The 27,875-nt window shown below is 53.8% G+C and overlaps 1 protein-coding gene across 1 annotated transcript in view; it reads right to left on the minus strand.

The window, feature by feature from the left end:
• Window positions 1-27,875, minus strand: part of RGS12 (regulator of G protein signaling 12) — a 90,775-nt gene that overhangs the window by 31,621 nt on the left and 31,279 nt on the right. The window contains exon 3 of the mRNA XM_068975095.1: window positions 17,746-17,767. Within this exon, the coding sequence (XP_068831196.1) occupies window positions 17,746-17,767 (22 nt within the window). The remainder of the gene's footprint in view (window positions 1-17,745; window positions 17,768-27,875) is intronic.

The raw sequence follows: 27,875 nt of genomic DNA on the forward strand, positions 1-27,875 counted from the left end.
TGTTCTTTTCAGTGGTCATGTATGGATGTGAGGGCTGGACCACAGAGAAGGCTGAGCACCAAAGAATTGATGCTTTTGAACTGTGGTTGCAGAAGACTCTTGAGAGTCCCTTGGACTGCAAGGAGATCCAACCAGTCCATCCGAAAGGAAATCAGTCCTGAATATTCACTGGAAGGACTGATGCTGAAGCTGAAGCTCCAATACTTTGGCCACCTGATGCTAAGAGCTGACTCCTTGGAAAAGACCCTGATGCTGGGCAAGATTGAAGGCAGGAGAAGAAGGGGACGACAGAGGATGAGATGGGTGGATGGCATCACAGACTCAATGGACATGAGTTTGAGCAAAGTCCAGGAGATGGTACAGGACAGGGAAGCCTGGTGTGCTGCCGTCCATGGGGTCCCAAAGAGTCGGACACGACTGAGTAACTGAACAACAGGATACTATGTACGACACAGGGGATACGACCAATGCTTTGTAATAACTATAAACGGTGTATATCCTTTAAAAATCATGAATGAGTGTATGGTACACCTGCAATATCTAATACTGTAAATCAACTATATTTCGATTAAAAAAGCAGAATGGGGGCTTAGTTTTATCAGATACTCCTTTTAGCCTCTGTTGTGATAACCATGTAGTCTTACCCCTTTAACCTATTCACTCAGCACCATCTGCCTATGTGACTGTGACACTACCTTGAAAGTTGAAAGTTAAGTTGAAGGTTTAGTCGTTCAGTCGTGTCCGACTCTTTGCAACCCCGTGGACTGTAGCCCATCAGGGTACAGCGTCCAGGGGATTCTCCAGGCAAGAGTACTGGAGTGGGGTGCCATTTCCTTCTCCAGGGGATCTTCCCGACCCAGGGATCGCACCCGGGTCTCCCGCATCGCAGGCGGACGCTTTACCCTCTGGGCCACCAGGGAAGCCCATGTGGTATTACCTTACTGAAACGTAAATCCCATGAAGGCAGGGCCTTTGTTTTGGTCACCAATATATCCCCAGTGCACAAAATAGTTTTTAGAAGAAAGCAGGAGCTCTAAAAATAACTGTTGAATGGATGAATCAGATGCATTCATAATCAGGTGCATTAGTATAAAGTTATTCATAGAATTTTCTTGCAACTTTACTTCTCTGTTGTATTTGATGTTATTTTTGTCTTCTTCCTTCTTCATTCTTGATATACTCTCCCTCTTTCACTTGGTCATACTTACTGAAGACTTCTCTTTTTGTCTAATCAGTTATATACTGTTTGTTTTGTTTGCCATTTTGTTAATTTCTAATTTATCCTTATTATTTCCTTAATCTTAATTTGAGTTTGTTATGCTTTCCCCACCTTATGTTTTTATGTTGAAAGCTTATTTCCTATATCTTCCAACTTTTCTTCTTTATAATATATATATTTAATACTACAAAATTTTCTCTGAAAACCACTTTGACTATATTCAATGATGTTAATGTATAGAACTATAATTATTAAACAGTTCTAAACTGTATTATAATTTCCATTTTAATTTTCTCCTTGACCCATGGATTATTTGGAAATATAGTTTTAAACTTTAAAACAAACAGATTATTTTATATTGTCTTTTTTTTCAACTGGCTTCTGTTTAATTACTGGAGAAGGCAATGGCAACCCACTCCAGTGCTCTTGCCTGGAAAATCCCATGGATGGAGAACCTGGTAGGCTGCAGTCCATGGGGTCACTAAGAGTCAGACATGACTGAGCAATTTCACTTTCACTTTTCACTTTCATGCATTGAAGAAAATGGCAACCCACTCCAGTGTTCTTGCCTTGAGAATCCCAGGGACAGGGGAGCCTGGTGGGCTACCACCAGTGGGGTCGCCCAGAGTCAGACACGATTGAAGCAACTTAGCAGTAGCAGCAGCAGCTGTTTAATTACACTGCTGATAGTGGATGTGACCTGTATGCTATAAACATATTTTTAATTTGTAGGAACTGCAGTTCTGGAGTATTGTCAACTTTGGTAGATACTCCATGCACCTTTGGAGGAAAAAGTGTATTCTCTACTGGGTGTAATATATGTGTGTGTGTGTGTATAAAATGTAATATATGTATATGTATATACACGTGTAATGTAAGTTGTCCGAAACACTCTGTGGTCTAATTCTGTTTCTTAGTTTCTGGAAAAGGTACAGTATAGCCTTCCCCTAAGAATACTTGTCCACGCTTATTGCAGTCCACCTAACTTTGTTGATAAATGAGAGACTCTTATTTTTGGTGCATATTGCCTGCCTTTTTCTTTTTATAGGTTTTTAACTTGAATTATTTTGTGTGATGTTATTATCGCCATACCAATATTCTCTTTTCTTAGAATCTACCCAGGAAAAAGATTAATTTCATTTAATTTTTTCAATCTTCCTGTGTGTTTTAATTTTGAATTTTAAACAATCTAAACAGAGAGCTTTTCTCCTCTGATGCCGTCTCCTCCTTCCATTTGCTCTGTGTTCCGTCCTGGGTTCTTCGCTCTGCCTGGTCCTTCCAGGAAGCCTTGTGCCCTCTTAGAGCCACTTCTCCCGGAGAGGCAGTGGAAACAGCAGCAGGGTGCTAGCATGCACCCAGCAGCTCTTAATCATGTGCGAGCCGCCTGCTGCTCCGAGGGCGTCACAGCGCCCACAGTGACTCTGCACCGTGGGTCCCGGCGCCCACATCACGGAGGCCTGAGATGCCCGCACTTGAGCCCCGCTGTGCGGCCCAGCACCTCTCACGACACCATCCCCAGCCGTCCTCCGCTGCCCACCGATTGCACAGGTTTGGGCCTCGTCTTTTCTCATGACCTCCCACCACTCAAGCCTCCCACAGCACTAAACCCGCCCGCCGACTGAAGACCCCCAGCTCACACGTCCAGGCCTGACCGCTCCCAGCATCTGCACTCACTCACCCCGCTCTCGACACCACTCCCATCTGGAGCCTGAGAGGCACCTCGAGAGTCACAGGTCCAGAGCAGAGCATGTCTTCCTGCCCTGTTGCCCGTTTCTCCCGGCCCTGCCCCTCTCGCCCCGCCGACCCGGTGACCGTCGCCCGTGGAGCTCTCTTCACAGGCACAGCACCATCCTCTCCAGGGCTCCACGGCCCCAGCGGCTCCTTCTCGGCTTCTTCCTGGCTCCTCCCCCCCCCCCCCAGACTCACACCAGGGTCCCCTCACTCCACCGGCCGGGGCTCGGCTCCACTCCCACACGCAGGCCTCTGGTCCGACCAGGCCCTGCCGCCTGGCTCGGCGAGTCCCCAGCGCCCGTGGGCAGCACAGCCTGCTCCGACCAGCCCAGCCGTCAGCAGAGGCAGACACGGCCTGTCCACTGGCCTCTGTCGGATATCCGGTCACCTTATGCAAAGTCCCCACAAAGCCTTATACGCTACAAGACTCTCCCTCCCTCCTCTGAACAACCGCGTGTCTGAGGGCGACACACGGGCCTGAAGTCAGCTCACTTCATGCTGGTTTTAGATCCTGACAGAGGCTACCTCATCTAAAAGGGACGGCTTTTTAAAGGCAAACAAACCCAGCCAGATTTAGCATCTACTCCTGGGGGAATGACCCAAAGATCTTTACAAAACAAGACATAATGGAGATCACAAAGGCACAGCCACAAAACATAAACCCCGGCTGTCCCAGCATCAGCGTGGCTTGTGCCGCCATTTCCAGAGAAAGCATCACACACAAATCCCAAAAGTCCTGTGCCTCCACCAGCTCACACAGAACAAAGGTGACTCTGGAAAACCGCCAGCAACCCACTAATGGCTCCAAAACGTGCAAATAAATGCCAAGCCATCTCAAGACTACACAAGCAGACCGCCAAGTGCAGACAGAGCGACAGCAACCACGGCAGAAGGCGCTGATCCAACAACAAAGCAGCCAGCGGAACAGGACAGAGGCCAGAAAGAGACCCACAGACGCGCGGCCGCCTGAGGCAGGCGCCACGCCTGTCCAGCGGGGAAAGCGCCGCCTTCTCAACAGATGGGACTGGGCCACCAGGCCTCACAGTCACCATCAGTCCTTCCAGTGAATAGTCAGCGTTGATCTCCTTTAGGATGGACTGGTTGGATCTCCTTGCAGTCCAAGGGACTCTCAAGAGTCTTCTCCAACACCACAGTTCAAAAGCATCAATTCTTCAGCGCTCAGGTTTCTTTATGGTCCAACTCTCACATCCATACACGACCAGTGGAAAAACCATAACTTTGACTATGCACTTTGTTGGCAAAGTGATGTCTCCACTGTCTAGGCTTGTCACAGCAGTTCTTCCAAGCAGCCAGCATCTTTTAACTTCACGGCCGCGGTCACCATCTGCAATGACGTTGGAGCCCAAGAAAATAAGGCCTGTCGCTGCTTGCACCTTCTCTCCTCTCTGCCATGAAGTGACGAATGTAAACGGTAACTGTGCAACATTTAATCACCCGGCTGTCAGATACACTCCTTTCTAGATGTGTTACCGACATTTGATAAATCCAAACCAGCCAAGCTGGCATCTCAGGTCACAAGTGAGGGCGCCCTGCGTGTGTGCCCCGAGCTGCTGAGGTCGGTGGGGGTTGCTACGCAGACCCTGACCTGTCCAGGAGGGGCTGGCGCTGCCCCGAGGAGGGGGACGGAGCCTGGAGCAAGCAGAGGCGGTGGCCACGTGCCCCGCAGCCTCCTGCCAGCAGCAGGGCACACGCCGGGAGCCTGGCCAGGTCTGTCCGCCCCACGTTCAGCCACATCTCACGGTCGGCTCCTGATGGGAACTCATCGCTGGTGTCGGCAGACTGGAAGACACAGGAAACCACGTCAGGGTTGTCGGGCTTTGCTGCTCTGAAACCTTCGAGTGGAAGCTCTGAGCGGCTCACACGGGGGAGCGAGAGAGGACCAGCTCTCTCCTGGGCCAGCAGGAGCCACACGCCCGCAGGGTTCCAGGCCGCAGTGAGGAGGCAGGATGATGGGGTGTGAGGTGTCCTGAGAGCTCGTGACCACAGCCTGGGATCACTGGCGTCCTCACACCTCAGCATCACCACCCACAGACCAGCCCAGCACCTAACTATGCCTCTGCTCTCTCCACATGGTGCTGGACAAGCCAGAACCCCCCGAGGGGGCAGGCCCCCAGTTCCCTCCCGTCAGAGGAAGGGCACTTCCTGGGCCCCCTGGGGTCTCTGGAGAGACCATGCCTCAGTATTCTGGGAGACTTCAGTGCTCACTGTGAAAGTCACAGCAACAGCACGAACGAGCGGGCTGCAGGCCGGGCAGCTGCCCTGACTACCAGGAGCTGAAGGCCTGCAGTCGTCCTGGGCTGCGCCCGAGCTCTGCCTCCGGGAGGGCGACACTGCGGCTCGCCGGCGGCGGTCCAAAGAAGCTCAGAGTGCGCGGGGCTCCAGGGCCGGGCATGTGCTCATCGCGGGCTGCTCCGTGCCACGCTGGGTGGTGGACACGCCAAGGACGGGCTGTGGGTACGAGCCTGGGCTCTCTGGGTGGCAAGGCTCGCTCTGACACTACAGGTAACGGGAAGTCACTGGTGCTCTTTGTGCAAGGAAGCGTCGTGACCTGAGGTTTGCTCTGAATTTTACAGGCTGTCATGAGAATTCTGTATCTGGCTAAGACAGAGTAACTGAGACAGGACGTCCCCTCCTGCCGGTGACACGTCACTACAAAACGAGGCAAGACACGCGCAGCAATGGCTTTCAAAGTCTGGACTCTGGTTTCTGGTGGAAATCAACATGGCAAGCCCTGAGCTGCCCAGCTGTGTGCCAGGAGGCGCTTTCCACACGCCCGCACAGGGAAGGGGAACTCACGGAGATCACAGCTCTTCACTCAGCAGAAGAGACCGGACAGTAGGGTTAGGCCGGGCCAGGGTTGCTGGACTCGCAGGTGCCAGTAGGAAAGAGCCAGTGGAGAAAGCAATGTGGGAGCCGCGAGTCCGCTGCTGAACCCTAAGGTGTGCACACACAGGGTGCAACCCTGGAGGCCGGGAGCAGCAAAGCTGCGAGCTGCAGGCTTTGTGCTCCCAGAACTCGCCCAGGGTTGTGAGATTTCTGAGTCCCCAGGAGCTCTGGCTGAATACCTGGCCTTCGAAGGAGACTCCACGTGTGTCAACCGTAAGTAGTGGGGCTAAGCTTAGAGTGAAAGCTACTTTAGAGCTGTCCTTTTAAAAAGCCTAAAAGCAGTCCTCAAAGGCATAAAGCCAATCCCCAAGTAGCCTGACAGCCAGCTAAATCAAACCCCCACACTCTTCAAAGGAGGATAACAAAATCGAACACCCACTGGAAAATCACTAGCCAAGGAAAGATGCAGAAATGAGAGCCACGCCCAGGGGAAAAATCAGTCAGCAGAACAGACCCACGAAGGGCAGCAAGGATGAGTCAGCAGATACAGACCTGAAGACACTCTGAGATGCTGTAAACGTGCTCAGGAGTTTAAAGGAGAGCATGAACGTATGAGGAGAGAAGTGAAGGGTCACGCAAGGTCAGAGAGGGACTGCTGGAAACAGAAAGCAAACCTCTGAAGTGAGAGTCCACAGGATGGGACCAACGGCATATTAAACTCGGCAGGAGATCGGTGAACCAACAGCAAAAGAAACTGTGAGACGCGAAGCACACGGAGAAGCAAAAGGGCTGAAAACGAGCAAGCCCCAGCGGCCTGCAGGAAAAGCCCAAGCCCCAAAGCGGGACAGGAAGGAACCGTCTCTGACCCTCCATGCCCCCCAAGTGGCAGGCACACAGGACCCACCCAAGGCTTCACAGTCAAGCTGCTGAAGGTCAGCTCGAGAGAAAGCCTTACACGTAGAGGAGGCAGAGCCGGAGGCACCCGCCTCTCTCCTCGCAACCACGGAAGCGCCGACAGAGAGCCCGGGGACGAGCCGCCGGGCCCTCCCCACCCTCAGGGCCAGCTGTTAGATCTCTCCCCCTCGATGGCTTGGGCAAATCAGATTTCCCACCCAATCTGTGTGATACTTCCTCTCAGCAACGCCATACGCATTCTCCTGACAGTGAATCTAATAAAAACGTCAGACCACGTTGAAGGTTCTTGGGTAGAAACCTTCAAGCATTTAAACCAATATTAATTATTTTGGTAAACTCTTCACTGAAGTGGAACACGTACCCCGAAAGGACACAAACCCTGAGCGAACACTCGTGTAAGGGGGGAACTCGGGCTGCGTGTGGTGGGAGGGCTGCAGGGCGACCGCTCCTGACGGGACACGTGGCCACTAAGCCGTTGTCACACTCTCCAAGCCATGGCTCCCTAGGAGACGCCGCCCCTCGGGAATCAAACGGACCATCCCTTGGAGCAGAAGGACACACACCTGTGTCCAGGTAGGGCCTCCGAGGAAAGACGGGGAGTGGACAGGAGGGACACAACGCGGACCATCTCCACGGTGACTGCAGTGCCGCGCAAGAAAGGCCTCAGGCAAACACACCCAAGTGTCAGCCAGCGTGGTTTCTGGGGCAAAGGTATGAGGTCACTGGTTTATGACTTCTGAACTTCGGTTTGCTGGAAACAGTATAAATAATTACTAATAAAAACTCTCTAGCAGAACTGGAAAGAAATAAGCACACTGCAAAGAATCTTGGCAGAAATCAAGACTCCATGCTTCTAAAAACGAAAATCTAAGTCTGACTCGTGTTTACAAAATGCTTAGTACTTCAAACCCTATAAATACACTATGTTACTCTGGGTATAATTTTTAGGTTCAAAGCAAACCATAAGGAATGTGACATATTAAACCAAAATAAAGACGTCTGCTTTAAACAACCCCTCTCACACCGCAAATTACAAATTACCATTCCATCTCTACTATTTAGCAAACATTTTTGAAAATGAGCAATTAGGCTGCACTGTTTTTCTGGTGAGGAAAATATGAGCTCCCCAGGATTCTACACAGATCCTACTATGGCACTACCCTGAAATCTCACATAAGTCTTCCTCTTTTGCAGCGTTAGAGAACGCAGATTCACTTGCAAAAACACGAGAGGCTGCAGTGCCTGACGTTTTGAAGAAGGGGGCAGTTTAACTCCCTCAGTTATTAACAGGCATGCAGGCCTCGCTGCCAGGCCCGCCACAAGAGGCCAGGAAGCGGCCTGGCCAAAGGGCTCGCTGCTACCTGCCACCCACCAGGCAGGGCAGGAGATGCCATGATTGAGACAAAGACACCGACGGAGGCTCCAGCCTGTGAGCTTCCCTCCAGGTGCGGGAACGCTGCACGCTGTGTCACTGGGCTGGGGGCACAGGTGGCCCACCAAGGAGCTGCGGGGGAGTCGGCCCTTTCCAGCAAATGACCAAAGGCACCAGGAGCTCCTCTGTGCGCTGACCTGGTGTCTCACACAGGACAGTGTTAAAGGAAGGACCCTCTAGCCCAGCACCCGAAATAATGAGCCCCTTCTGGAAATCAGAGTTTGCTGTGAATTTAAGGCACAGGGGGAGCAGATGGAGGGCTGGGGCTGGACTTGGGCAGGTGGCGGAAAGCACCCCCAGCCTGGAGGCGGGGAACAGGGACCCTCAGTCGGATCTGACCCAGATTCTGCTCAGCTCAGTTCCCTGGGTGTCCAGCAGGTCACGGAGCAGGCAGAACCCTGGCAGACGGGGCCCAGCAGCCAGGCCCCTGAGCTGGGTGCAGTCCCGGCCAGGCGCGTACAAGCTCTTTGGGGAGGACCTAGGCCCTGCAAGCGCTTGACCCGGACACTCACCGCGTGGCTCCTAGAGGAGCGGGAGGACAGGAGGACCGGGAGCACCGCCCGTGACCACCCACTGTCCTCTTCCGCTTCCTACTGAACGTCATTTCAAGACAAGACCAAACAAACCAGCAGCCAGCAGCCCCCCGGGTGAGTGTGGGCACCTGAAGAAGAGCCAGACTGCTTCCCGGCAGCCAGCACCGGTGGGCCGGAGCGCAGGGGCTACAGACCAGCCACCAATCTAGCAGCACAACCAAAACAGAGGGCACGGTCTGAGGCCATTAGCTTCAAACAGTGAAAAGAGAAAAGGGGAAAATGCCACGAAAAGGTAAAACATAAGAAGGTTCTGACAGGCTCTGCGTCTGACCCGCCCCCGAGCCCCTGGCAGGCGTCCTGGGGAGCAAGGTACACCAACAAAACTCTAAGCATTCCAATCACGGCGAGAGAACAGGAGCGATGGGGAAAGTCAAGGACACACCTTTGTGCGTAGAGCCCAGCTGTGCTGAGGGGTTGGCTGAGGCAGGAAAGACGGGAGCTCAGCGCTGTGGTCTCTCTGGGCTCAAGAATGTCTGTGCCAGAAAGCACAGTGACAGGGGCTGTGGGGCCTTCTCACACCCATGGACGGGAGGATGGGCTGACAGACGGGTAGATGGATGGATGGATGGGAGAATGGATGGATGGATAAGTGGATGGATGATGGATGGGTAAGTGGACAGATTGATGGATGAGTAAGTGGATGGATGGATGGATATATGGGTAAGTGGATGGATGGAGGGATGAATAAGTGGGTGGATGGGTGAATGGATGGATGGATAAGTGGATGGATGGATGGATGGGTAAGTGGATGGATGGATGGATGGATGGATGAATAAGTGGATGGATGGATGGATGGGTAAGTGGATGGAAGGATGGATGAGTAAGTGGATGGATGGGTGGATGGATGGATAGGTAAGTAGATGGATGGATGGATGGATGGATGGGTGAGCCAACAGATAAAAGAAGGTATATAATATGCAAAAAGCAAACACAAAGTCTGGTCTGGAAGAAAACATAGCCTAAAGAACTTCAGAAATTTTTAAAGAGACAAGGAATACCAGACCACCTTACCTGTCTCCTGAGAAACCTATATATGGGTCAAGAAGCAACAGTTAGAACTGAACATGGATCAGTGGACTGGCTCAAAATTGGGAAAAGAGTATGACAAGGCTGTATATTGTCACCCTGTTTATTTAACTTCTATGCCAAGTTCATCATGCAAAATGCCAGGCTGGATGAATCACAAGCTGGAATCCAGATTTCTGGGAGAAATGTCAATAACCTCAGATATGTAGATGATATCACTTTAAAGGCAGAAAGAGGAACTAAAGAGCCTCTTGAAGAGGGTGAAAGAGGAAAGTGAAAAACCAGCTTAAAGCATAACATTTAAAAAGCTAAGATCATGGCGTCCAGTCCCATCACTTCCTGCAGAAGGGGAAAAGCGTATTGGAAAGACAGCATATTAAGGAGCAGAGACAGCATTTTCTGTCAACAAAGTTCCGTCTAGTCAAAGCTATAGTTCTCCAGTAGTCATGCATGGATGTGAGGGGTGGACCATGAAGAAGGCTGAGCACCAACAAATTGATGCTTTTGAACTGTGGTGTTGGAGAAGATTCTAGAGAGTCCCTTGGACTGCAAGAAGAGCCAACAAGCCAATCCTAAAGGAAATCAGTCCTGAGTGTTCACTGGAAGGACTGATGCTGAAGGTGAAGCTCCAATACTTTGGCCACCTGATGCGAAGAGCCAACTCATGAGAAAGACCCTGAGCTGGGAAAGACTGAAGGCGGGAGGAGAAAGGGGCAACAGAGGATGAGATGGCTGGGTGGCATCACCCACTCGACGGACATGAATTTGAGCAGGCTCTGGGAGACAGTGAAGGACAGGGGAGCCTGGTGAGCTGCAGTCCAGGAGTCACAAAGAGTCAAGACACGACTGAGCAAGCGAGCGACAGCGAAAGCAAAGGGGAAACGCGCTCCGTGAGGGAAAGGGGGAAACCAGAGACGATGGGACGAAGCGGGGGCGAATCAGTGCTGCTGCAAACAACTGAAAAGCTAAATAAAAGAGGGGGCAAGGTGCGCCTGAAAAATCAAACTAACGACACGGAAACCACGCCTACAGCAGAGCTGCCTTTCAGTGCAGCTGGCGCACCTCCCCGAAGAAGGCGGCGCACAGCACTCTCGGCTCCCAGGAGCTGGCCCCGGGGGGGACACAGCAAAGCAGCTGAGCGTCTGAACTGCGTCACGGTGGCAGCGCGGCCAGGATTTGTCGGAGTCCAGCTCCAGCAGCCAGGGAGTCAGCCCGAAGGGGTGAGCGGTGTCGGCCAGAAACTGCGGCAGCCTCTCAGTGCTTCTGGACTGCCTGTTCATTTCAAGCCTATGATTCTCTTTTATACTTTTACAAAAGCATTAGGCCAGAGGTTTGATATTTTCAGTTCCCACTGACTCAGATTTGTTGTCTCCATAAATCACTGTTGCCCCTCAAAAGGAGTTTCTGCCTCAGCGATTTTCTTATCTACTTTTTTGTAACGTGTCTTTGTGAATACACTGTGACTCATGTTAATGTCTGGGCTGTATACCACATTTCTCAGTTTATTTCTTATCTTTCTAAGTCTTGTTTGCCCCTAGTATCCTAAGTTCACTATTTTTTAGAAAGGGCTTCTAGCTAATAATATCTCGAAAGTCCCTAATTTTTATAAGCTATAGTAGAATATGTTAACATTACAACATTCTTTAAATCTTTAGCTTCTGCTCAGACGGTAAAAGCGTCTGCCTATGATGCGGGAGACCTGGGTGCGATCCCTGGGCAGGGCAGATCCTCTGGAGAAGGAAATGGCAACCCACTCCAGTACTCTTGCCTGGAGAATCCCATGGACGGAAGAGCCTGATAAGCTACAGTCCATGGGGTCGTGAAGAATTGGGCACGACTGAGCGACTTCACTAAGCCCTAAATTCAGCAAACTCCTTTGCCATAAACACTTCCCTCACAAATAGGCATCAGGTAGCAATCCCTCCCATGGCCTCAAGCTGTGGCCTGCGTGCTCACCCTGGAACACTCTTTTGTAAAAAGAGTGCTGAACAAACGTCAGTGATTAATTTTATGACTTGTTCTCTGAGCACAGCTGCAGAAGGCTTTGTGCTTTCTCATGCTCCTCTCAAGGACAATAAGCATCTTAATATTTTTTTCAGTCAACTCAGTCGAGGAAAGGAAAAAACAAGTCAGAATCACGAAGCTTAACTCCTTCATCCCGGGTCCATGCCAGCGGAACAAAGAGAGGGGGTTAGGGCCGTGCCTCCGTTTTGTCAGTAATGCCTAACGCGGCTCCCGACAAGGATTCCTTCTGAAGGCTTGCAAACCTATCTGAAAAAAGATTAGTATCCAAAATATACAAGGAACTCATACAACTCAATAACAAAAACCCAAATAATCAGGTTAACAATGAGCAGAAAACCTGAGTTGAACATATACTTTGACAAACAAGACAGGGGCAACACGTGCAGGCAGAGACGTGCGACGCCAGCAGTCTCGAGGAGACGCAAAGCGGAACCACCACGAGGCGCCACTCACAGCCATTAGTGGGCAGCCGTGTCTGTTATCAAGCAGACCAGAGATAAATGCTGAAGCAGGTGTGGAGGAAAGGGAACCTCCAGCACTGCTGCGGGGAATGGGCGCGGGTGCAGCCGCGGGAAAACAGTAGCGAAGTTCCTCAAAAAAATATGATCCAGAAATTCCATTCCTGGGCATTCACTCAAATGAAACAGAATCTCAAAAGCTATCTATATCACCACGCTCACTGCAACATTACTCACAATAGTCAAGATACGGAAACAACTTCAGTGTCCACACGTGAACGGATGAGGAGATGATGGCATTATAATACTGCTTCCCAATATTCCATGAAAGGAATATTATTCAGTCTTTAAAAAGAAGGGAATCCTGCCTGGATTCTCATTGTTAACCTCATTGTTAATCCTGCCTGTGCAACAGCATAGATAAATCTGGAGGACATGCTACAATACAGCCCCAACAAGAAGGACAAATACTGCACACTCTCCTGTCTGCGTGGGAACTACACCACTCAAGTTCACGGAAGCAGCGGGCAGGACGGCGGTTGCCAGGGGCTGGGGCAGGGGATGGGGAGATGCGGGCCGCGGGATCAGAGTTTCCGCTGTGAGAGGAGGACCTGTGGCGCGGTGGCTACAAATAACCACGGTGTTTTGTACACTTGTCTGCAAGGACGGTCGGCCTCAGTGGGCCCGCGTCACACACAGCAGGTACCGTGTGCGGCAGCAAGGGTGTTAATCAGCTTCATCGCACTCATTCTGCCGCCACGTGTATGTATATCAACATATAACATCATACACCTAAACACATCATCTTTTATCAATTATACCCCTGTAAAGCTGGAAAAAAGCAAAATAAAACAATTTTTTTTTTTTTTTTGGTAAAAATAATTTTTAAAAGGGAAAAAGAAAGCCTTGTGCAGGAAGAGGCTGCTGGTATCAAAGGTGAGTCAAGATGACGTGCATGGGCGGGCAGCGAGCAGGATGCAGGGCGCTGAGCTCACCCCAACCTGCTTGTCTCCAAGGGCATCTCACAGCCCAGGTTTACGACAGGGTCCTGGTTACTGAAAGCATCGTCGGCTTAACCCAATACACCCAGCCGCACTCCACATGGACCACGACCACCAACGGTCCTAACCAGCTAGCACAGTGCTCAGCCGCCAGGTACGAAGGAACGGGTCAGCACGCGGTGCCCCCAGACCTCGGCCCCTCCCCGCGTCCTGGGCCCCTGGACCGCGCCGGCTGAGGCCAGGCCCAGCTCACGGGGCCAACGCCGGCGCCCCTTGCTGGGCAACACCCCGGGCTGGGCGGCCAGGCTCCTCAGCTGCCGGGGGCCACGGAGCCCCGCGGGGCGGCCTTCTCGGCCTCTTCTAACCTGCCAGCCTCTTCCTCACTCCCTACCGCTTGACCAAAGCTGCGCTTCGTTGGAAAGAGGCAGACGGAGAGGGCAGGGCAGGGGGTACACACAAACTCAGAGAACGTCTCCGTTCAGAAAACAGACAAGAGCTAGAGGACACACGTCTCTGCTCTCGGGTATTCTTCCTGATTTCTGAAGGCCCAGTTTCTGTTAGAACAATAATCAGAAATGTTACAAAGTACTGCTGATTCGTTTATGGCACGGAGCTCACAATCTACCCCGAAACTATTTGTCCGTTAATCAGAGGTGGTAAACTGCGGCTTCTGGAGAAAGCCAAAGGAAACTGCAGGCGTCCCCGAGGAAGCCGGCTGCCTCGGGTCCCCTGGCCTTGGAAGCCGGAGTATCACCAGAGGGTGGGCTACACCCTGCGAGTCCAGAGGACCCGTCTGCTGTTGTGTTTACAGAACAGATTCTACCGAGCTTGCCTGGTTTTATAAGAGGATATTACTAAGAAGGCCACCATCCTAACAGCCTAGTGGCTGCGGCAGCCACACAGTAAACACCTTAACTGCACGCTCACTCGACAGACACTTCCCGTGTGACTGCTGTGCTGGGGGCCGAGGACAGCCCTGAAGCCACCACACAGAGGTCTCCGTCTCCGGGTGGAGGGAGCAAACAGCGACACAGACACGCCACTAAACGACAGGACCTTGTCAGCAGTGTCGCAAAGGGCGGCAGCCCAGGCTGACCCTCAAGCGAGGGCTGGGTGGCCAGCACAGCGCTCGGGGGGGCTCCCCCCGGCTGGGGAGACACTGGCAGCAGACGGCGCTGTGCGAGGCCCCCGAGGCCCCCGTGTTTCTGAGCACCAGGGGAGTCCTGGGGAGGAGGCCTGCCCACTGGGTGGGCAGCGCCCAGGTCAGCAGTGAGGTGGGCTGAACCGGGGAAGGAAGTGGGAGGCGCCAGGCTGCAAGAGGCAGAGACAGAGAAAGGTGGGGAGACCCTGGGACCGGTGTACTTGGAGGCCAGAAAGGTCAGGCCGGCATGTCTGCAGCAGCCGGAGAGGACACGCTGTGTGGACATGTCCCCAGGTGCCAGAGCCATGTCCCCAGGGTCACAGCCAGACCCGTGCCTGCAGATGGGCATATCCACACGAAAGCTCCCGAAAGCCCCCAACTGCCCAGCCTCAAGGGGCAGGTCCTGGGACGGCAGGGACAGTCAGCCCTTCCAGGACGTGGGAGCAGGGTGGGGGGCGCATCCTGGCAAAGCCGCTCAGTCCAAAGTAGGAAAAGAAAGAAAGAAAACAGGAGAATGAACTGCTGCTGCAACAAGGCTGCCTTGCAGCAAAGCCCAGGTCCAGGGGCTACAAGGCTCCTTCCCCCTACGTGGGAAGGCTTCTCCCCTCTGCCCAAGCTTCTCCCTGCCCCAGCGCTGGGGGTCCCATCGCTGCCTGTCCCGGCGCTGGGGGCCCCATCGCTGCCTGTCCCGGCACTGGGGGCCCCATTGCTGCCTGCCCCGGCGCTGGGGGCGGCAGTGTGAATACGCGTTTGGATGATAGGCACACAAGGCAGATCTTTGCATTTTTAAACCTCGCTGAAGGGCTAGAATGTTCTTCCTGATCTTGAGGCAGAATCTGCCTCCTTGACTCAGCCCAGGTCCCTGTTTGCCCTCCACAGAGACTGACCTCTAACCCTCCATACAGGGTGGTCTCGGGCTTTGGGCCCCTCTCCTCCAGAGAAAGTGAAGACACACTTCAGGTTGACAAAGACTGCAAACACAGCATTGTCCAACCTCCTTAAAATAAAGCCATGAAACGAACTATATGGCAACAACAGACAGTAAAAATATAACGTGTGAAATGAGCCCAACAGGTAAGTAAGCCCAGTGATCTCACAGACAAGGTTAGCTGAACACAAAACATTAAGTGTTGACTTATTAGTCACTCACACTAGACAGGATGACTAGGTGGGGGCCGTCCCAGCCTGTGAAAAGGCCGCTCCCAAAGCTGGCTCCTGAGTCAGGGCAGGACACGTTTCCCACGTTAACTGTGTGCTCCTGGAGTGCCAGGCCCCAGAGCCGGAATCTCCTGCTCGGCATGAATGCGAGACGTCTCTGCGTGGAGACACGTCCGAAGCTCCAGCCTGGATCCTCTCACTAGCCGCCGACCACACAGGGGAAGACGACCCCAGGAAGCAGGTGTCGGGAAGTGAAGGGTCCCGGGTGGGGCTGGGACGTTCGGATGAGAGGGGAGACCCCAGACCCTGACCCCCGCCTCTTAACTCGGTGTCTGTGGGACCCTCTTTCTGCCCAGCTGCTTTTACTTGTAAAGGTGGCTGAACATATTTAGTAATACATACTTCCTAGGATGAACATGTAAAACAAATGAGATCACTTTTTCTCCTTATTTATGATCAGAAAAGAAACTAAAGGTGGGAAATAAAAAAAGTGGGGAAAAACTCATCAGAACACATATACTCGACTGTCACCTGCAGCCCCTGAACCTGAAGGCGTGCTCATGAAACAGCGGCCTTGCCCGGCCCTGCTCTCCACAGAGGGGCTCACGGAGCGGGGGCCGTCCCGAGCAGCACCGGGCCTGAGTTACGGGGAGAATGACGGCGGGGAGGGGAGCCCCCCAGGGCGGAGGCCACTGCCACCAGCCGGGACCCCACTTCCTTACAGAGGACATGCGGCCGTGAGTCTGGGGCTCCCACACTGAGCAAGTTTAGACTTCCAAAGACTGTAAAAGGCAGTCAATACTAAATCACTACAGGGCTCCAGTGTCTAATGCTGACAGGAGAGATTTTACCAGATGAATAACGCTTAACATGTATGGTTGAACTGAACATACTAAATAAACTTCTCAAACGAATAAATTTTCTGCCGAAATGAATGCCTTCTTCCGGAAAAGCTGAATGAGCACGCAGGAGGCAGGCTAACGTGAACAGAGCACTGCAGAAACCACTCACTGCTACCCTGGGCCTGGTTACATCCTATTTCCTTTCATTAAGGACGGTTTCCCACTCCTAGCTTAAGGCGATTAAATGAGAAGATTATCAGCGTGCATAAGGCAGGTTAACATAATTCCTTTTGCTGGAAAAATAAATCTACAGCCTTTAGGACCCATCTGGTCTCGGCGTCAGGTGTCAGCGCATTTCTCGTACTTCCCACGGCTGGACGGACCCTGACAGGCAGAGCGAGGCCGGTGGCACTTCCTGGTGGCTCTGCGCCCACCCGCCTTCCACCCACCAGCCACCCTTTCTAAGGCCCAGGACTGAAGTCAGCAGTTGTTGGACAATAGAAACCCAGAAAACTTGGTTTCTCTTCAGCTCACAATAAAGAGAGTAAACCTGACCCCAGGACTCCCCAGCTCTGGCACTTCCTGACCCCCAAAGTTAGCATATAAATGAAAATAAAATGCTGATATGTTTTACATTTTAACGAACTGTAAGATTCAACTCTCAATAGACAGAATAAAGTCGTTAAAAACACATAAAAAGACACAAACCTGTGAGCATAAGGACTTTTACAAGTGTTGTAAGTAACAAAGGACTTTCGGGAGAAAGCCTCCAAGTCCGTCTGGAGAGTTCTTTAAAACTCACTGAGCCGAAGGGACGCGGGTTACATCAGAGGAGTGACTCGAGTGAGACAGGAAGTCGCTGGCCGCCTCCTTTCAGGCCAGTCCTAGCAGGAGAATCCCCTGAATGGAATCACTTAAAGGCGGAAAGAAAGCTCTTTCCTCTTTGTCCCACAGGTTCCAGTCACCTACTGAACTTTTCCTAAGAAACGGAAATTCAGCCACTGGGCGTCTCGCCGAACTTCCAGAGCCGCCCCAGGCGGGCGAGCGCTCTGAAGCCCGGCTCGCGGGTCCACAGGCGGCTCCGCCACGCGGGCGGCAGGTCTTTTCTTGCCCCCACGGGACGCGTGGGGACGAGCCCTGACGCTGTCAGGACAGCGCGTCCTCAACAGACGGCTTCCCAAACACGGTCGTGGGCCCGGGGGTGACGGCCCCCCAGCGGGCCCCGGTGAACCACCCCCCATCGCCCAGAGCTGGAAACGCCGAGAAGACGGCGTTAGAGTGGGTCAACAGCAAATACACCCCACATTCGAAACTTCGTTAAAAATAATAAAAAGTAGACATTAGAATTGTGACTTACCACCATCGGACACAGTTGCAGACTGAAAGAAAAGAGAGAGAGACATGAGTTAATTGGGCCTCATGACCGGTCCGAAGACAGCACGTCCACGTGAGGAGCGAAGCCAGCTTCTGGCCGAGCCCGTTCTGGGAGCAGGTGCCTGGGCACGGCCGCCTCCCGGGGCGTGGCCCTCCGCTTCCTGGGTGAGCCCCGCCCCACCCCCGGGCCAGGAGGGGGCCGGGCGACCGTCCCCTTCCTCCCTGGAGAACAGATCCTGGCACGCCTGACACCGCAGGCTTCGCAACCACCTCGGAGCAGCCTTAGAGGTCGGCCTCACCAGCCCGGGCTTGAGTCTGCCAGGCACACCCAAGCCCAGGAGGCAGGCCTGCCCTCTGTCCATCCAGGGCGAGGCGCGGCCCAGGGCACCTGGCGGTCCTGCTCAACGCTCTCACCCCAGGCCCACCCAGGGGCAGATCCACCCTGGTGGTGTTGGCAGAGGGGTGCTGGCCTGCAGCCAGCCTGGACCTCTGACCCAGCCTCCCTGGGCAGGCCCGTGGGGACAAGCCAGGCCTGGAGGGAGGAGGTGGCGGAGAGAGGTCCTGGGACAACACGCAGGGTCCCGAGAGCTCCAAGCAATTGAGCAATTCTCTGATGGGAACGGCTGAGCAAGTCCTCCTGAGAACGCAGTTCTGAGGCTGCGACCTAGGAAGGGTGCCTGGGATCGTGGAAGGAGGGCCTCCAGAGAAGTCAGGAGAGGGGAAGGGGCCTGGGGAGGCAGCACAGACGCCAGGGAGCCTCCCCGCGGGAGGGCAGTGGTGAGCACCTCTGTGACGAGTCCTGGTCACAGCCCGGGCACAGCCTGGCAGGCCTGAGGCAGGCAGGGCCCCACGGCAGCCACGCAGGGCCTGCAGGCCTTGGGGCAGCCAGCACCCCCGGCATCTCGGCCCCGCAGTCGTGCCCTGAGAAGAAGCCTGCTGCAGAAGCCCCAGGCCTCGCACACCTTCCTCTCTGCAGAGCAAGGGGAGACCAGAGAGGAGGGTGTGGAGAGTGACGGGGGGACCCTTCCCAGGTCCGGGGCCTCCCTAGTCAGCAGGGGTCACGTCTCAAGACCTCCAAGGCCAAGAGCAAACAGGTGGGGAGGAGGTGCCAAACCACTGCTTCCAGGGGCAGCCCCAACCTGGCGCTAAAAGCAGCTGTTCATGGCCGAACTGTGGAAAGAGCGCCAACTGCACACCCTACATGCTGTTTGGCCTCCCTGACCCCGGTGCCAGCACCCCCCACCTGGAGGACGGGGGCCCTCACCTCCAGGGGCTCACCCCTGCCCAGCCCGGTGAGCCACCCTCCTCCACCTGGGGGCTGTCCTCCAGGACCCTGCCCTAAGATCGGGTTCGTCACGGCTTCACACCATCTTGAGTCCTGGGTCACAAACACTCTGCACAGGCTATGGTGGATCCAGCTTTTAAACCTTCACCTTGCCAGGCAGGTAGCAAAGAGCAGACCCCAGGGAGCCAGCAGCCCCTGCACAGCAGGGTCTGTTCTCACTGGAAAAGTGGGGGGCCCCTCCCCAGGGTGGATGAGGGCTCACGGACACTGTCCTCCTGCCCATGCTCACCACAGTCACCTACAATCCTGGGAAAATTCAATAATATCAAAGGCAACTCACTCCCTGAGATTGCGAGAGGAAACTCTGCAAGGCCACACACAAAAGCAGAAACACCATTAATAATAACTTCTGAAAAGCAAGTCAGAAAATGTAAAATCCACCAACGTGAAGGACGTGGTTCACTCCATGTATAAAGTGAAAGTGAAGTCGCTCAGTCATGTCTAACTCTTTGCAACCCCATGGACTGTAGCCCACCAGGCTCCTCCCTCCATGGGGTTCTCCAGGCAAGAGTACTGGAGTGGGGTGCCATTTCCTTCTCCAGGGGATCTTCCTGACCCAGGGATCGAACCCAGGTCTCCCACATTCCAGGCAGACGCTTTAACCTCTGAGCGCTAAAGCTGAAGTCCCAGGCTTTAGCAGACTGGACAAAATGCAGTAAAAAAAATCTCTACACACATCCCCCAAATGCACAAAGATCCCGGAGAGAAGAGTGTCCCTGAAGCTGAGAAGGTGGCCGGGGAGCACAGGCTGTCCGTGGGGAGGCTGGGCCGGCTGGGCAGGCCCGTGGCTGCAGAGGCTCCGGAGGGGGCCCCTCTGGTACAGGGTGAGCAGATTCAGGTAAAGGTCCCCAAACGTGCTTTAGAGCAGCTTGCGATTTACAGAGACATTGTGAAGCGAGCATAGAAACACATCTGCTTTCTAACACAACACTGCTCCAAAGGAAGCAAGGGCCCCCTGCGGGAGGAGCGGGGAGGAAACGGAGGCCCACAGGGCTGAGGGGTGCATGTCCCCTCACTTGGACGCTCCCAGGGTGAAAAGCCCAAGCTCCACAGCCACAAACACAGACGGTCTGGGAAGAAGCGGCCCGGCAAGGCCCACAGGAGCTCCAAGAGCATGAGCCCACCTGGAAATGAGCTCAAAACGCCCCCAAGCCCAAGGGAAAACCCCCTGAGAAAGAACCAGCAGAAACAGCAATGAACAGAATCTCAGATACTGCAAAGGGCAATGCAGATGTCAAATGACTATGAAACTGTGAAGACACAAAGGTTTCAATAAAAAAGGGAGAAGCAGGGTGTTAGATTTAAAAATAATCCTACAGGATGATTGACAATGAAATCTACAATTGTTGAAATTGCAGAGAGGTGCTCCGCAGGAGGGTTGCCAGAGATCGGAGACTGGAGAGAAAACCTGGGAACTCAAAGACGACCGGACAGAAGTGCCCTGACGGGAGCGCAGAGGCGGCCGAGAGGGGGCCCGCCGGGCGAAGCTCTGCTGCGGTAGTGCGCCCAGCGCCGCGGGCCAGCCCCACCCCGGCCCGGGGCTCCCCCAGGACGCCCACCGGGAACAGGCTTCCTGGTCCAAGTCTCAGTTGCTCAGCATTTTCCAGGAGGGGCTCAGAGTCTGTAAGCCACAGCCTCAGATTACGTACTTCCTTCCCTTTCTGAACTTTGGGCAACTGTGCCGAGAGGGATTCCCAAGCACTTGGCACCTGAGGAGTCACAGCTGGTGGCGTGTGTGTGTGTGGTGGGTGTGTGAGTGGTGGGTGTGTGTGTGTCTGTGTGTGGAGTGTGGTGTGTGTGTGTGTGTGTGTGGTGTGTGTGTGGTGTGCACTGTGTATGTGATGTGCGTGTGTGTGGTATGGTATGTGTGTGGTCTCTGTGTGGTATGGTGTCTGTGTGGTGTGTGGGGTGTGTGTGTGTGTGGTCTGTGTATGTGTGGTCTGTGTGTTGTGTGTTATGTGTGTGTGTGGTATGGTGTGTGTGTGTGTGGTCTGTATGTGTGGTGTGTGTATAGTGTGTGTGGTGTGTTTGTGTGTGGTGTGTGTGGTATGGTGTGTGTGGGGTATGTGTGTGGGGTGTGCGTGTGTGGTGTGTGTGGGGTGTGTGTGTGTGATGTGTGGGGTGTGTGTGTGGGGTGTGTTTGTGTGGTCTGTGTAGTGTGTGTGGAGTGTGTGTGTGGTATGTGTACGGTGTGTGTGTGTATGGTGTGTGTGTGTGTGGTGTGTATGTAGTATGTGTGGTGTCTGTGTGTGGGTGAAGGTGTGTGTGGTGTGTGTGTGGTCTGTTTGGTGTGTGTGTGTGTGGTGTATGTATGGTGTGTGTGTATGTGTGTGCGGTATGTCTGTGTGTGCTGTGTGTGGTGTGTATGGTCTGTGTGAGCAGTGTGTGTGTGGGGGTGAAGGTGTGTGTGGTGTGTGTGTGGTGTGTGTGTGGTCTGTTTGGTGTGTGTGTGGTATATGTATGGTGTGTGTGTATGTGTGTGCGGTATGTCTATGTGTGGTGTGTGTGTGTATGTGTGTGCGGTATGTCTATGTGTGGTGTGTGTGTGTGGTGTGTATGGTCTGTGTGTGCAGTGTGTGTATGGTGTGTGTGTGATTGGTGTGTATGTAGTGTGTGCGGTGTGTGTGTGGGGGTGAAGGTGTGTGTGCTGTATGTGTGGTGTGTGTGTGGTGTGTGTATGGTGTGTGTGTGTGGTGTGTATATGGTGTGTGTAGTGTGTGTGGTATATGGTGTGGTGTGTGTGTGGGGGGGTGTGTGGGGTGTGGTGTGTGTGGTGTATGGTGTGGTATGTGTTTGTGTGTGGTGTGTGTGGGGGGTATGTGTGGGGTGTGTGTGGTGTCTGGGGTGTGTGGTGTGTATGGGGTGTGTGTGGTGTCTCTGTGCGTGTGTGTGTGTGGTGTGTGTTGTGGTGTGTGTGGCGTGTGCGGTGTGTGTGGTGTATGGTGTGGTGTGTGTGTGTGTGGTGTGTGTGGGGTGTGTGTGTGGTGTGGCATGTGTGGTGTGTGTGTTGTGATGTGTGGGGTGTGTGTGATGTCTGTGGTGTGGGGTGTGTGTGGTGTCTGTGTGTGTGTGTGTGTGTGTGGTGTGTGTTGTGGTGTGTGTGTGGGGTGTGTGGGGGCTGTGTGTGGGGTGTGTGTGGTGTGTGTGGTGTGGCGTGTGTGGTGTGTGTGTTGTGATGTGTGTGGTGTCTGTGGTGTGTGTGGTGTGTGTGGTGTATGGTGTGGTGTATGTGTGTGTATGGTGTCTGTGGTGTGTGTGGTGTGTGGTGTGTGTGGTTTGTGTGTTGTGATGTGTTGGGTGTGTTGTGGTGTGTGTGATGTGTGTATGGTGTGTGTAGTGTGTGTGGTGTATGGTGTGGTGTGTCTGTGTGGGGGGTGTGTGTGCGGTGTGTGTGGTGTGTGTGTGGTGTGGTGTGTGTTGTGATGTGTGTGGTCTGTGTGTGTGTGTGGTCTGTGTGTGCGGTGTGTGTGCAGTGTTTGCATGGTCTGTGTGTGTGTGCAGTGTGTGTGTGGTCTGTGTGTGTGTGCGGTGTGTGTGTGGTCTGTGTGTGGTGTGTGTGTGGTCTGTGTGTGGTCTGTGTGTGTGTGGTCTGTGTGTGTGTGGTCTGTGTGTGATGTGTGCGGTCTGTGTATGGTGTGCGTGTGTGTATGGTGTGCGTGTGTGTGTGGTCTGTGTGTGGTGTGTGCGTGTGTGGTCTGTGTGTGGTGTGTGTGTGTGTGCGGTGTGTGTGTGGTCTGCATATGGTGTGTGTGTGGTGTGTGTGGTGTGCGTGTATGTGTCTGTGTGGTGAGTGTGGTGTGTGTGGTGCGTGCGGTGTGTGTGCGGTCTGCGTATGGTGTGTGTGTGTGTGTGTGTGGTCTGTGTGTGGTGTGTGTGTGTGTGCAGTGTGTGTGTGGTCTGCATGTGATGTGTGTGGTCTGTATGGTGTGTGCGTGTGTGTGTGTGTGTGTGGTCTGCGTGTGATGTGTGTGGTCTGTGTGTGGTGTGTGTGTGTGTGGTCTGTATGGTGTGTGTGTGTGTGTGGTGAGTGTGGTGTGTGTGTTGTGATGTGTGTGGTGTGTGGTGTGTGTGCGGTCTGTGTATGGTGTGCGTGTGTGTGTGGTCTGTGTGTGGTGTGTGCGTGTGTGTGTGGTCTGTGTGTGGTGTGTGTGTGTGCGGTGTGTGTGTGGTCTGTGTGTGTGCAGTGTGTGTGTGGTCTGCGTGTGATGTGTGTGGTCTGTGTGTGGTGTGTGTGTGTGTGGTCTGTATGGTGTGTGTGTGGTGTGTGTGGTGTGTGTGTATGTGTCTGTGTGGTGAGTGTGGTGTGTGTGGTGCGTGCGGTGTGTGTGCGATCTGTACGGTGTGTGTGTGTGTGTGTGGTCTGTATGGTGTGTGCGTGTGTGTGTGTGTGTGGTCTGTATGGTGTGTGTGTGTGTGTGTGGTGAGTGTGGTGTGTGTGTTGTGATGTGTGTGGTGTGTGGTGTGTGTGTGTGTGTGGTCTGTATGGTGTGTGTGGTGTGTGTGGTGTGTGCGGTGTGTGTGCGGTCTGTGTATGGTGTGCGTGTGTGTGTGGTCTGTGTGTGGTGTGTGCGGTGTGTGTGTGGTCTGCATGTGGTGTGTGTGTGGTGTGTGTGTGTGTGCAGTGTGTGTGTGGTCTGCGTGTGATGTGTGTGGTCTGTGTGTGGTGTGTGTGTGTGTGGTCTGTATGGTGTGTGTGTGGTGTGTGTGGTGTGTGTGTATGTGTCTGTGTGGTGAGTATGGTGTGTGTGGTGCGTGCGGTGTGTGTGCGGTCTGTGTATGGTGTGCATGTGTGTGTGGTCTGTGTGTGGTGTGTGCGTGTGTGTGTGTGTGTGTGTGGTCTGTGTGGTGTGTGTGTGTGCGGTGTGTGTGTGGTCTGCATGTGGTGTGTGTGTGGTGTGTGTGTGTGTGCAGTGTGTGTGTGGTCTGCGTGTGATGTGTGTGGTCTGTGTGTGGTGTGTGTGTGTGTGGTCTGTATGGTGTGTGTGTGGTGTGTGTGGTGAGTGTGGTGTGTGTGGTGCGTGCGGTGTGTGTGCGATCTGCGTATGGTGTGTGTGTGGTGTGTGTGGTGAGTGTGGTGTGTGTGGTGCGTGCGGTGTGTGTGCGGTCTGTGTATGGTGTGTGTGTGTGTGTGGTCTGTGTGTGGTGTGTGCGTGTGTGTGTGTGTGTGTGGTCTGTGTGTGGTGTGTGTGTGTGCGGTGTGTGTGTGGTCTGCATGTGGTGTGTGTGTGGTGTGTGTGTGTGTGCAGTGTGTGTGTGGTCTGTGTGTGATGTGTGTGGTCTGTGTGTGGTCTGTGTGTGTGTGGTCTGTGTGGTGTGTGTGTGGTGTGTGTGTATGTGTCTGTGTGGTGAGTGTGGTGTGTGTGGTGTGTGCGGTGTGTGTGCGGTCTGTGTATGGTGTGCATGTGTGTGTGGTCTGTGTGTGGTGTGTGCGTGTGTGTGTGTGTGTGTGGTCTGTGTGGTGTGTGTGTGTGCGGTGTGTGTGTGGTCTGCATGTGGTGTGTGTGTGGTGTGTGTGTGTGTGCAGTGTGTGTGTGGTCTGCGTGTGATGTGTGTGGTCTGTGTGTGGTGTGTGTGTGTGTGGTCTGTATGGTGTGTGTGTGGTGTGTGTGGTGAGTGTGGTGTGTGTGGTGCGTGCGGTGTGTGTGCGGTCTGCGTATGGTGTGTGTGTGTGTGTGTGGTCTGTGTGTGGTGTGTGTGTCTGTACCCTCAGGGTCCCCCGGCAGGGGCTGGCATCCCCGCCCATGCTGGCCTCTGCCCCGGGCCCCTGAGGAGAGGCAGGCTCCCTGGGGTGGCCCCTGACAGCTCGCACTGGAAGGCTGGCCGGGAAGCAGCCGCACAGCCCCCTCCTCATCGCCGCCCGCCGTCTGCTCACGACTTGTTAACCTGGCGACTGTTTCCGCCCCCCTGGACGGAAAGCCTCGGCCTCCTCCAGGTTTCACACTCCTGGAGGAGCAGGTGACGACTCCCTCCAGACCACCTGCCGTCTAGCATCTGCTCTGTCCACCAGCACACACCTGGAAGGCGCGGCCAGGACACCTCTGAACTGACGTCTGACGCCCGGAAGGGGCCTCTGGGTCCCTTGTCGGTGCCTGAGCCCCTGGCTCTCTTGAGAAGGACGCAGAAGCAGGCTACGGCGCGTGCACGGGGCTTCATTATAACCGGAGACGAGGCTGGAAGGGATGACACAGGGCCGCACCGGTGACAGGCGCCGTCACGGGGGGCAGGTGGCCAGCACCCCACGTAGGAACGGACGAGGAGGTACAGGCCCGCATCTTGCCGCAACAGCCGGGGGAATGCAGCGAACCCCCAAATCGTTTCTATTGGTCTTGGGACTGACATGCCCAATTCTGACCAAATCACCCTTTTCAAGCCTCGCTTGCAACACTTCAGCACTTCTGAAGTGAGGCACCCCCAAGTTTCTTGGCATTCTTAAACACTTTCACAAATTAAAACTTCACACTGTGAAGCTGAAGTTGAAGCTGGCTAACTGTGTTCTGATAGGCAGCATAATCTGTATTAATGATGTGTTTTCATTAGCCTGTCCTTCTTGCGTTCTTCCCACATTCCCATGTTGGCATGCTATTCTTATAACAAGGGCAGCCGCAAAACAAGAAAAAGCCGCTAGCTAAAAGGTTTGAGAAAGTGAGCATTTTTCTGTGCTTAAGATTTAAACACAAAGCATAACTAAACAGCTCTGAAAAGGTCTGTGGCTCCCCAAGCCTGGAGTTTACACTAATGTAAATACATTTGTTTTTAAAAACTTTAAAGTATTTCAGATAAGTAATTTAAGTTCAAACAATTTCTATCTCTCAGGTCAGCCTGACAGTTCAGTGCTAACTGATTGGGATTTATTCCCAGCAGGAAATTCATCTGGACCACACACACACATGGATATTTTATTCTGAATTAACATTTTGAAAGTTTTAAATTATTTCCATGAAGAATGCTGATTTATCAAGGCTGATTCTGTCAGCAACATTTGGACAATAGCAGTTATCAAAATATATCATTTCATAACTACTTAGTATATAGGAATACAAAGTTGTATACATTTTCAATTGTGAGTCAATGAAAAAATTTCCTACCTTGGGGCGTAAGAAATATTAAACACCCATCTCTGACTCTTAAATAAGAGACAAAGGCCTGCAACTTGCCCAACGGTACCAAACATTTTGAGAAAAAGAAAAGAAATTCAAATAATCCCAATGAAAAAAAACCTTAAGAATTCAACAATCCAATCTGCATCTAATTTATATTCATTTTGCCTTTGAAAGACTTGCTCATCTAAGCTTTAAGACAACTCCCTGCTGGACAGAACACAGAAGAGAGCAGGGCACGTGCTGGGGGGACAGGGAAGACCCTCAGGGGTGGGACAGAGGGGCACTGAACCAGGGGGGCCCCTCTGCTGGTCCCCCCCAGGCGCCCGCCTGCCCTCTGCGCCTCGAGCACAGGGGTCTCCACACTCGGCCACGACACTCAAAGGAGCTGTGAAATCAGTTCAGTGGGTTGTAAGCAGCATTTGCGGGAAAAACGGGGTAAGATGGACCAGACCAACATGAAAGGCTCACGTGCAGGCCAAGAAGAGGCACTTAGTTCAAACCCCGACTCTACCACAGGGGATGCCCGTGACCCAGAGGCCGGGGCGACAACAGCCACGGCGCCACGGGTGTGTTCAGCACTGCCCGGCGACAGGCAGAGCGGCCGGGCACAGGGCGGTGCGGGGACAGGCAGGGAGGCCTGCGGTCAGAAGAGGCAGCGCCCAGCTCAGAACGGGCTCTGAGCCTCCCCTCTGTGTGCGCATGTGTGTCCCAAAGAGCTCAAGCCCCAATAAAATCAAGAGAAACTGAAAACCCACAATCACAGCATTTTCCTAAGAATTTAACAGCTAGTACTTCTGCCCTGCCCTTGGAAAAGCCCCAGATCACTCATTACAAAACCTTTAAAAGTCCAGAGTCACACGGACGAAGTGGCCCGCGGGTGCCACGTGAATGCTGCAGGCTGGGGGCAGCATCCGACTTTACACGAGGACCCTCTGGCCTTCCTGCCACATGAGGACAGAGACCTTCCCCACCAGCTGGCCCGGCTGCAGGAAGACCCGCGCCCCACTGCGTGGCCAGGGCGGGCGTCACAGAGGGCGCGTCCCTACAGACAGCAGGACACCCACAGCTCGGGTCAGCATACACACAGGCCCGGTGGGTGAGCTGGCACCGCACAGCCTGGGGCAGACCCGCTCGTCAGAAGCACCTTTGGCATCAGCAGCCACTGACTGCAGCCAGAGTCCAGGGCCCCTGGCAGCTGAACTCGAAGCCCAGCTTCACGACATGCTCTCATGAAGGCGAGACCCAGTCATGGGGCAGGGGTGGGGGTTGGGTGGGGGCGCTGGCCCTGGGTCAGGGGCACAGGAAGTGGGGGGAGTGCTGGGACACCTTCCACTGCTCAGCCAAGCCCAGGCTCCTACAGACACGGGGCACCCACCGCTGCAAACCTTCCGCTCGGGCACTCGTGCCCGGGCTGGAAACCAACCCAGCAAGTTAAGGCCCCGCCATCCAGGGCGGGGCGGGGGGGCCGGGGTGCCCCAAAGTGCATGGCATGGAATTAGGGGCCCCAGAGCCCCAGGCAGGCGAGCAGCGTGAGGTCAGATGGACTCAGAGGGTTTCGGAGGGTCGAGCCCAGGGGCCCGCTGACCTCCGGGGTCGGGCCTGAGGCAGGAGCAGGCTCATCCTGCAGGGGGCACATCCTCGTCTTGGGGTCTGCAGAGGCAGTTGGGA

Source organism: Capricornis sumatraensis, chromosome 7 (genome assembly GCF_032405125.1).
Source record: "Capricornis sumatraensis isolate serow.1 chromosome 7, serow.2, whole genome shotgun sequence".
NCBI classification, from domain to species: Eukaryota; Metazoa; Chordata; class Mammalia; order Artiodactyla; family Bovidae; genus Capricornis; species Capricornis sumatraensis.